The 10,801-nt window shown below is 39.4% G+C and overlaps 1 protein-coding gene across 1 annotated transcript; it reads right to left on the bottom strand.

Annotated features, from left to right (window-relative positions):
• Positions 1–247: 247 nt before the first annotated feature.
• LOC104254590 (lipase member M) lies at positions 248–10,101 on the bottom strand. The gene is given in 11 exon segments (XM_009808407.2): positions 248–481; positions 1,689–1,760; positions 3,307–3,378; positions 3,852–3,998; positions 4,558–4,694; positions 5,415–5,524; positions 6,252–6,450; positions 7,155–7,272; positions 8,426–8,537; positions 9,964–10,058; positions 10,060–10,101. Coding segments are annotated over 11 exon segments (1,338 nt in total).
• Positions 10,102–10,801: the final 700 nt, after the last annotated feature.

Genomic DNA, 10,801 nt, shown 5'->3' with positions numbered 1-10,801 from the left:
TATGGTTATTGCAGAATCTGGACTGTATCAATTAAAAAGTGATTACTGACCCACAAGGTTGCCAGAAAATATGAAGTGCACCATCAGGACACAAAAGGCGTTGCAGTGACATGTGGTGTGAAAATAGCATCAAGAGGAACCCTTTCTCTGACTCCAGCAGAAACCATCTGATGCAAAAGAAGGTTTTGTTTGTACCCAGTGAAAGCAAGTGTCATTGAATGAGTCAAGTATGGCTACTCATTGTGGGTTAAGGATACTTCTGCATCAGATCAATAATTTCATTGTACATATGCAAAGGTGCATCCAATCCCCAGATGAAATCTAGGTGTGCCCATTCAGGAATCCTCTTGTGATAGATGAGCCTTTTAATTTGAGACAGTAAAATGGCCACATCCTTGGGATCTGCGAGCAAGTCTTGTCCCCCAGTCCATACTGCAGTTGGTACAGTCATCTCTCCTACATTGTAGAGAGGAGGAGTAGCCTGGAAAACATGAAGCAGTACAGGAATGAATGTCCAGGAAAGCATAGCAAAATTTAAACATGCATTTGAGGCTTTCTTCTGTCACCGTTCAAAGTAGAGGTGCCTAAACCAAACAGGAAGGAAGCGCTCTTGCTTGCCTTCTCTGTCTGTGCTTACAGGGATGACCCAGCTGACAGCACAGCCAAATCAAAAACGTCTCCTGAGTTGACTGGTCCTGAGACCCTGTTGGGTCTTTGCCCTCTCATCTAGGAATTCATAGTGCAGGAACTTGCAACAAGACAGAAAATGTCAGGATGCCTCTGGATAAACCCCCATCTTGGTCCTTTTGGAGTACTGGTCAGCCCCAGAAGACATACAGGGTCTAGTTAGAAAACACAACATGTGACAAGGATGAAAAGGAGCATGGAGTGGCTTCTGTAGGAGGAGAGAGGAAGTAGCTTAGGACTAAGGAGGTTGGAAAATAGAGGCCAGAGCAGGGGCAGAAGACAGGCTTATACAATGACAAATGGTATGAAGAAAGAGCACAGAAAGTAATTATCCCATTACTTCTCATAACACAAAACCTAGAAGGCATGCAGTGACTTTCCAGGGGCAAGCAAATTCAAGACAAACCAAAGGAAGCTGCGTTTCATGCAAGCCATCATTAAAACATGTAACTCATAATGATAGACTGTTGTGGAGACCTAAAGGGTAGGAGGGTCAAGGATGGGATTAGAGTCTTGAATGGAAGAGAGGTTCCTCAGGGACTGCTTGAGGACTAAGTCCTTTTGTCTTTGACTGCCAAAATCTAGGGGTAGCTATTAGCTCTCCAGTTGCCCTTTTCCTAACATTGTTTCCCTGAGCTCTCATACATTGGCAACTGCTTCAGTCGTGCTGGTAGGCAAGATGCCTCTTTGGTCTTATCCACTAGATGTACTCTTCTTTTTCAAAATTAATTTTCTATCTTTCCTGCCCTTACTTCCTCTTATTCCTATTGATCATTTAATTGAAAAGTTTTGGTCTTCCTCTCTTTCTCTCTCTCTTTGCTTTTTAAAATTTATTATTACCATTAGTGCTTGCATGCTTTCTCTGTTGACTTCCCAACCCGAAAGTAGTAATACTTTCATCTACTTGTATTCTGAAAATGTGTCTCCTACTACATCCTTTCTCTCCTCCTGTGTGCTCCTGTGTTGTACAAGGGTGATAATATTTTTTCACTAAAATATACCTGTTGGTATTTTTCCATGTTCTTCTTTGAACTGCCCCAGTCATAAGCTTGGAACTTCCCCGAATGGGCCTCCTAAGAGGATGAACAAGAGAAGGGTAGTTAAAAAGCCATCATTCAGGAAGTTTGTGGGTTCTTTCCCTGCTGAGCCTCTGACTTCAATCTAAAGCCTCAACGGAAGTTCTTCTAAAAGCTATGAAAGAGCCAACAGTAAATTAATTAGAAGTCTCAATCAGTGAGAACTAGTAAAATGTTTTTGTCAGAACCATAAAAAATCACGGCTCCTGCAGAAAGACCCAGGGATGCTCTCGCAGGCAATCTGTTCTAGTCTGTAAAATTGCTATTAACAACTGCCTCCAGTAAGTTCCCCTCACTGCTGCTGCCATGTCCTCTTCTGACAGTCATGTTGCTATCACTCAGCTCTGTGACTGGATCCTTTTTATGTGTTCTTTTGCCTCTCTGGTTTGAATACAGAAGTCACCATTTCTAGTTCTTCCCTTGCGCTCCTTGGCTTTGCCTACAGCATGGGTTGTTACTACTGTGACAGACACCATCAATGGGTTGTTAATACTGAAGGTAAGGTGTCTGTTAACTCCTTTAATAGTAATAACAGCAATGACAACGAAGGCTTATGGGGTTTACTGCTGCATGTTTGCATTTGCCAGTCTGTGGCTAGATGCTGAATTAAACCTGAGTCAGTTTGCAGAGCTCACCCCACTGTGCCTTTGTAACCCTTTTTCTTTATAGGTCTAGGCCATGGTTACAAAAGCAACTTGATCAAATCGAATATTTTATGTAAATTCACAGCCAAAATTATTGTTTGATTTTGAGAAAATGCCTGTGCAGGTGTCACTCAAAAATATCCATGTGTTTGCTATGTTGAAAAGTGTATTAACACTCCTGCAAGATCACTGTGCTCGCAGGTGCTTCCTGCTCTGCTCCAGAGCCTGCAGTGCTGCCAGGAAACCTGCCTGGCATGCGGTTGCTTCTGTGACTGAGCCCAGGCTTCATGAATGTTGAAAGTGTGAGCCCAAAGACAGAAAGGCAGCTTCCATCAGCATGCTGCTGAGGATGTACTGAGACAGTACCTTGTAAGGGATATGACGAGTCTACTAAATAAAGAGTTTATTATTTATAGTTCTATTGCTGTCCAGATACTGAGAGCTTTGAAAGCAAGAGATGAAAATACAAGGGCTTTTACTAGTAAAATCTGTTATTTTACAAAGCAGCCCATGTCTTGACTCCACATTGGAAACAACTAATTTCAAAGTAAGCTCTGTGCAGAACTGTGGGCATCATTTGTAAAAGGTACTGGATACACAATAAGAAGATTGATATATACATCTACACACACAGCTTCCAGCATACATGTTTTTACAGAAATACAGAGTTTCATTGTCTGCTTCAAATGTACCTGTATCACATAGGGTATTTCTATCCTGCTGGATAGAAAGAGCAATGAAAAACAGTGTTTTGAATTGAGATTTCAATTGTAAACCACAAGTTGCATGTGTTTCCAAGAAGTTAGCAATGGCTTCACAGCAGGATATCAGCTATACCCACTGTATACCCTTCAGCCAGAGGTGAGTGCTTATTTTGTCTTCCAGGAGTTTGCTAGTACCTGACTCCAGTGGATTATGTTCTGCACAGAAGTTCCAGCAGTGGTTTTTGCAATATACACATTGATTCGATTCTGAAAGAAAATATTCAGTGAGTATTCTCTTCCTCTCTTCTATTCAGATGTACATCAAAACATCTGCCACAGCAGTGTCATGTATCAATAAAACCAACAGAAATTGGAGTTGCATGATCGGGGACTCCCTCAGAGATACTCCAGATGTGGTGATGTGTCAGGTTTGGAGTAGCACCAAAAGAACAACCCCCAACCAGAACACTTTCCTGGATAACTGAAAATCTGAAAGAATCGACAGGTGTAAAGGCTAGAATAGAAAGCCAGCAATTTAGACCCCCATCTAGCTGTGAGTGAGGCAGTGGTCCCCTGCCAGTGATGGGGCAACCAGCAGATATTGCTGTCCAGTAGTGGGGACTGTTCCCTGCAATGTGTGGCTGACTAATAGAAATCCAGGATTCACATCACAGGGTAGAAGGCAAGTTTTGGGAGCAGAAGCTTAAACTCTCAGTAGAGCTGGTAAGAGTTATACATACCACGTCAATGTTTTTCAGGTTACAGCCACCCAGACTGAAGAAGACACTTCTACAAAGCCTGGCAAAAGCTTGGTGGCTGCAGACAGGGACTATTAGCCTTCTTAGACATTCAATCTGGGGAAGGAATTCTCTTTTGCCAAGCAAACCCTGTGAAATACAAAGTTAACATTCATTTAAGAATGTACACTTGTACATTGTGCTGTTCTTTGTAGGAGGTGTTTGTGTCCTGTTCCTCTTCTCCAGCACTTTCAGTGGTTCTCACTTGCTTTTTCTTCGTTTGCCAAATGATGTTCCCACAAACAAGAAAGAAATTAGGTGTTTCTCCATTGCATCAGCCTGCTCAGGCATTACTCAATTTGTGTTACATCACTTTTAATGAAGAAATATGTTAAATGTTAACTCCAATTCGTATTTTAGCTCTAAGCTTGCACATTGGTTGTGGCTTTGTCTAGAGGAATCTTGGAAACCTTTGAGGATCTGCATCTCTGTAGCTCTCTGGGTGACCTCTCCCCGTGCTGCACTATTGCCCTAGATAAAAAGTTTTTCTTAATGTCCAGTCTGAACATCCAAAGGCTTCAGTTATAAGGTAAACCTACCCTCATGCAAATGAGTAGACTTCATAAAACCCTATACTTTTTGTTTGTCCATTTTGAGAGTTGAACAAAGAAGTTTATATTTAAACAGTTGAAACCAAGATATCACATACCCTGAGCAATTTTTCGGGAAGGTAGAGGAGTTTTGTTGCTGGGCTTCTAGCATTCTTAATAGTAGTGACAGGTGCCAATGCAAAATAGAGTTTGATTTTTTGAGCCAGCTCTGGCATTGTTGAAAATGCAATGAAAGCTGAGAAAACAAAAAAGAGGAGTTAAGAAAATAATAATTTGTACATTAGACTGTTTTCAGTATTTGTAAATGCTATTCTGCAATTTCAAACCTACAAGTAACCTTGTTAGTTGTTCAGAGACTAGGGTTCAGCCTAGATTTGTGTGAAATCCCTCTTCTCCATGTGTTACCAGCTTGTAGTTTTATTTCCCTCTTCAGAGAGGAATTTCTTTCTATATTTTGCCTTTGCAGCTTTCTTCCAAACCCATTTAAACATAAATGCACACTTCTGATGTACATTCATGCATTTCATATACTATTGGGAGGAGCAGTTGTTTTTCTTCGGGTCAATCCAGTTTCATATTTTCTTTTTTTGTGATTTGTGTCCTGTCCGAACTGGCCAACTTCTCCTTCTGTACTCTCATCTTCCTATTTTGTTTATTTTGGTCAACTGACCATCTGCTGTTGGGCACACCCATGCATCTTGGAAAGAAACAATTTGCATGGCCCACAATAATTTCCAGTATATTTCTAAGTTTACAGACTTACAGCAGTAGTGCATTTGGCCCATTAAATTTTATTGCCTTTATAATAAATTAAAAATGCCTACATGCTGCAAACAGCTTATCTTGTGTTTTTCACACCTGCAAAGAGTTAATGAAAACCCCAGGTACATTCAGTATCTCAAATCACATTTTATTCCTGTTTTCCTGAAACATTGGTCTGTTGTGTGTAACTTACCGATGGTAGTACCTTGTGAATAGCCAATATAGTACAACTTTTCCTGTCCTGTTTTCTCCACAATGAAATTTATTGCTGCTGGAAGATCAAACTTTGCCATCTCATCAAAACTGCAGGCAGGAGATTGAAAGAGAGGCATGCATAAATTAAAAATCCTTTTGAATTCACATTGTTATTACAGGTTTGTAAGCAAAGAAAAAACATGAATCATTTAGTGAATCATTCAGCTATTTTAGGTTCTGTGATTTTCTGGCACTGGATATGGAAGATACTATTGAAGGTTTTCTGGGATATTTTCTCCCTTGACATCAGCAGAAGGACTACAACTTCAAGAAGTATCAGGTTGAATTTTAACAGTCTATCCAGAAGGAACAGGTGGTGATATAGTAACAGAGCTCCATCCATGGAATCACATATTTTATAAAACCTGGTGTTAAAGAAAAGGTCTGTTTTTAAATATTCATTAAAATAAATGCAAAAATTATTTACATTTTCTCCTTCTGTGGTTTTAGTGTTATTGTAATATACAGAGTAGTGTTTCTAAATAGCCTCCAAAACTGCCTCCAGAACTGAGGAGTGGCTTAGACATGACTTGTGCAGGTTCCTCTGAGTTGCTCTGCTGCTATATCTCTAGTTTGAAGAACCTTTTCTAGCAGTAATTAGAGGAAAGTCATCTCCACCACTATTAAAGTTCACATGTGTGTATAGGGGCACCTCAGCAAAAGTGAATGTAAACAATGCTTTTTAAAAGGTAACATATGTAAATCCCTGATTTAACCAGCTTAAATAAATATGTAAGGGTGGGCAATGGAGATGCCCTTCAATGGTTCAGTCTACCTGAAAGCCCAGAATTCATCTTGGTCAATGGAATAATTTTGATGTTTTCTGGACCAGCGATTCCCTCTGCTATTTCCCATCCAAACATCAAAGCCAGCATCAGCTAGTATGAAGCCCAAGCTGTTGTTGGGCAGGTTTGTGACCCAGTTACTAGCATCTCCCAATAATCCATGTTGGAGAAATACAGCAGGTTTCAAAGCTGAAAAGCAAATCAGAAACAAAACAACAATTTATAAAATGTCTTGATTTTCTGGTAGTTCAGGGACTTTACCATGAAATATTCAATATTGGGATTTGTTCCTGCACCAACTTAAGGGGACACAACTAATCATAAGAACAAAACATCTCTTTCTGTAAAGAGAGAACTTCTTCAAAGCTTCTGTAAGGCTTTATGGAAAGACCTGCCTGACACCAGCAAAAACTAGCTTGGCACCCTCCGGTCATTGTTTGTATAACTTACCACATTAGCTTGAGATTCTCAACACTGATATATAGAATGAAGGTGTGGGATTGTTTGCAGAGGTTTCCTTTACCCAAAATATGAATCAGTCACTGATATTAACCAAGTGTAAGCAAAAGCAAAACAAAATTAGAAGGTGGAACAGCTTTCTCAAAACAGGCTGATTGGACAGACTACAGCCTTTACTCTAGTTTTTTTTTTTAACTTTTATTCATTGTTTTATTATGAGGATACATGCTTCATATTATAGTGGATTTTTACTTTAAATAGATGTGCTTGACATGAATCATGTTCATCTTACGGGCTCTTCAGGGCAGCCGGAATTCTCTATTAAAATTTCACTCGTGTATACAAGCTTCGATGGACATTTAACAAATATAAGGTATCTCTTTCCAGAATGTGCCCTATGTAGGCTGTTTTTGTCTCATATTGAAGAACGGTACCTGGGTTTCCCTGATTCTGGGTACCATAAGGAATTCTGTTAATGGTAATGATATAACCATCTTCTGTTGTCACTTCATACTCCTCACTGGGGTACCCTTTGTAAGCAATGAGCTCATTCTAGAAGAGAAAGTACAAATGCATTTGCTTGCAGAAGTCCATTTCATATATCATATGTGTAAGATATTCGCAATGAAGAAATGTTAGAGAGCAGATACAACTGCAGATACAGTCTACATATTTTAAGCATCTGAATAAAGCAATATCAGATTGGATATTGTAACCCTAAAACTACCACAGATTTCCTTAATTCTTTGTGTTATATCCAGGATTTGACTATTCAGTTAAAATCTGTTATAAAAAAACTGTGTTATACTACTGCCATACAATCACAAGCCCTTGCATTCTGGTGGTAGAAGAATCACTATTAGCCTCACAGCAGGAGCTTATGATTCCCATAGCTGAGATGAGGAGCTGCCTGGGCGCATGCTCCTGATCTGCTGCAATGCAAAGTGAAACCAGTTTATTTAAACTACCTTCAGAGAAGTCCAGAGAGCTTCACAACTGCATTTTTGTGAATAGCACATATGCAATGACTACCACTGAAAAATTGACTACATTATGGAAAAAACTGGATCAGCCACTTGCATAGTCACAAGGGAAATCACTAGCAGAGCCAATCTTAAGATCTAAACTAAATATTATTTTTGACCTGTAACATTCAACCTGTTTTGTTACAAAAGAGGATTGTTTTTTATAACTTGTACTCAGAGAAGTACTCAATGTAATTTGTCATACAGGACAGAAAACCCAAGATTTTAACAAGTGACTAAAGATCTAAACAAGCTTGCTTGGCAAGAGGTGCTCTTCTGAAAAGCTGGCCATTTCTGATCTATGCTGGTCATTCAGAAAAGGAGAAAACATAAGCCACTAGTTATTTAGTCTTCTTTGAAGACGAAATGCTGACATGCCAGATGGTTGTTCTTTCAGATAAGGGGATATTGCCAGCAATAGCAAACTGGTAACAGATATTTAAAAGGAAATTAACTCTGAAGATTTGCTAAGGAAAGGTGTTTGCCTTAATTTCTATCACACATAAGATGTGCTGTTACACACGCAAAAAGAAGAGAAGAGAAAGCAGTAGTATATAGAGTGATTAGAGAGGATGGGTTAAACAAAGGCAGCTTATCTTGTTATTTCCAACTCCTAGAAACCCCTCAGCTGTGACACATGCACTCCTTCCATCCCCAGGTCAACCTATCAGGCAGCTTACAATATTCATAAATGCTTCAGGATCCACAGCTCTCTTCATTCTCCTGAGTTCTTCTGAGTAAGTAATTCCATGAAACAAATATGTCACAGCAACAAGCAGCCATATCTTCTCTCTGGATAAAACAGTATATTCATCTGTCAGAAGTCCTCCTCTGCACTTGTAATCCAGACAGGTTCTGTGCTTTTCTGATGAGGGAAGTGATGCCTAATACTGAATGGAGCTAGTCTGGTACTCCCTATTTGTTAATTAAACAGAACAAAGCTGACTTTAAACACCTATCCAAGGGAGTTTGGCAGCAATCTGGATTCTCTGCTAAGGTTTGGACTAGGACGTTGCTCTCAATCAGGCCAAAAGTATCAGTGAATCCAAAGAAAGGAGCAAAGCTTTCAGAGTAATGGACTACACTTGTTCTGAGAAGCAAGTCACTTGCATTACCATGTTCACGCATTAATTAGGAAACATTTCTGGCTAACTCTGGGGAACACTGGAATTACTGGGCAACTCATACCTAAATCAATCATTGTGACAGTGAAGTTTTCAAAGTGGAGACAACCAAGTTGTTGGATAGTTAACTGAAAAAGCAAAGACAATTGAAAATAAACAAATTAAAATATTTATCATTTATTTAAGAACTTAGGAACCTAAATAAAGCACTTATTTAGTGCTTTAAAGCACTAAAGCCCAACATAATTTATACAAAGCTGCTCAATGGCAAAATTTATCCACTCCATAGGATGAGGATGGAGTGAGGAAAAGAAAGCTTTGCTAAATGTAATGATAGGTAGAGACAGAGTGCATGGATGTCCAGTTTTGTTCAAGAAATGAGGAACAAAAAAACCTGAGAGGAAACTAGCCTGCTTAGCTGCACATATAGCAGCTTCACAGTCTGAGGAGCTACACACTCCTAGCTCAAAGAAAATGCAGTGTTTGAATTAGCGTTCTCTCTACGCCATACTAACACCTGGAGACCATGTCTAAACCTCTCTTGTCCCAGTGATAGAGCTCTAAGCTGGACTGAATTAGCCAACAAATCTGCTGCATTTATGGTTTTCCCGATCAACAAGACTTTGCAACTTTTTCCCCAAACAAGATGAATAGCTTATTTTTTCTTATCACAAAATGATTTATATTCTAACATTCTAACTCTACATTCTGATATAATCTGTATCTTTAAAATACTTGGATCCTTTTGCAGTAAAAGGAACAGACATTTTAAAAACTTCTTTTTACTTATCTTCAGCCTCCTTTCTTTTGGTTGAAAGACACTGCTATCTTAGCATTTTCCCATGCTTTTCCAGTTATCCCAGAGTTACCTAAATTCAGGCTAGGTGAGTCATGCTACTCCTCTTTAGCCAAAAGGCATCTTTCAAGAAACAGCCATCCTTTCACCTATGGGAGTTACAAACAAAACAATATAACAAAATACATTTGTTCTCAAGCAAAAAAGCAACTCCTCAAGCCTAGGTTTGATACTGTCTTCTGCAGCTCCCGCAAAGCCTTCAGCAGTTTTGGGTCAGAAAGAAGTTAGTTTTACTGACCTTGCGCCAGAAATCATGTGTTCGACTCTGCAACTGAGACGACAGAAGAATGGAAACTCAATTCACGGGTGTTTGGAAACAGTGCTGGGCAAAGACGGCAGTGAAATTATGGTCATGCACCGTTTTTTCCCCAGTCATGCAGCACCTTGACAACACGGGTCTCTTTCTTTCCCACTCCTCATTCCTTTTGCTACCACTTCAGCTTTTCCCTAGGGTAGCACCAGAGAGAGGCGACTCCTTTTATTCTCAAACCTCATGCTTTTCATCTCCTTCAGCATCACAGCTAACAAGGCTCTTTTTACTATCACTGACTGCTGGATTTTTAAGGAGAATACCAGCCTCTGTGGAGTGGCAGAGCAGAATCAGGAATTTTGAAAACAAATATGTTTGTAGATATACCTTATCACACCTAATGAAATTGTCAATAAACCTGCAACAATTTTCTCTTTTACTAACAACCTGCCAATTCCAGTTTTTCATGTTATGTGGAAAGGATGGAAGGAACTCTGACTTTGATACTTCTATAGATGTTATTGCACAAATTTTTCTTACATTCTTTTAATGCTCATGTTGTTCTGTAACTCTACATTGTTGCAGGATTAGTTTCAGAAGATTTTCCTTTATTCATATTTCACCTCTAAAATGGCCATAGAATAAAATGGATATTCCCTAAATGAATAGTTATGAAGCTAGAATACTTCTCCATAATTGGACTCAGGAAACATTACCATAATGGACACCTGTCTCAGTGGTCTCAAGCATCCTGGGAGTTGTCCGATATCGCCCAGCAGTAGAGATGAGGTATGTTTCAGTAGATTGTTACATCTTCAGGATAGTG

The sequence above is a fragment of the Gavia stellata genome, chromosome 9 (assembly GCF_030936135.1).
Source record: "Gavia stellata isolate bGavSte3 chromosome 9, bGavSte3.hap2, whole genome shotgun sequence".
Taxonomy (NCBI): Eukaryota; Metazoa; Chordata; class Aves; order Gaviiformes; family Gaviidae; genus Gavia; species Gavia stellata.
This window is presented reverse-complemented; position numbering and strand designations above follow the sequence as displayed.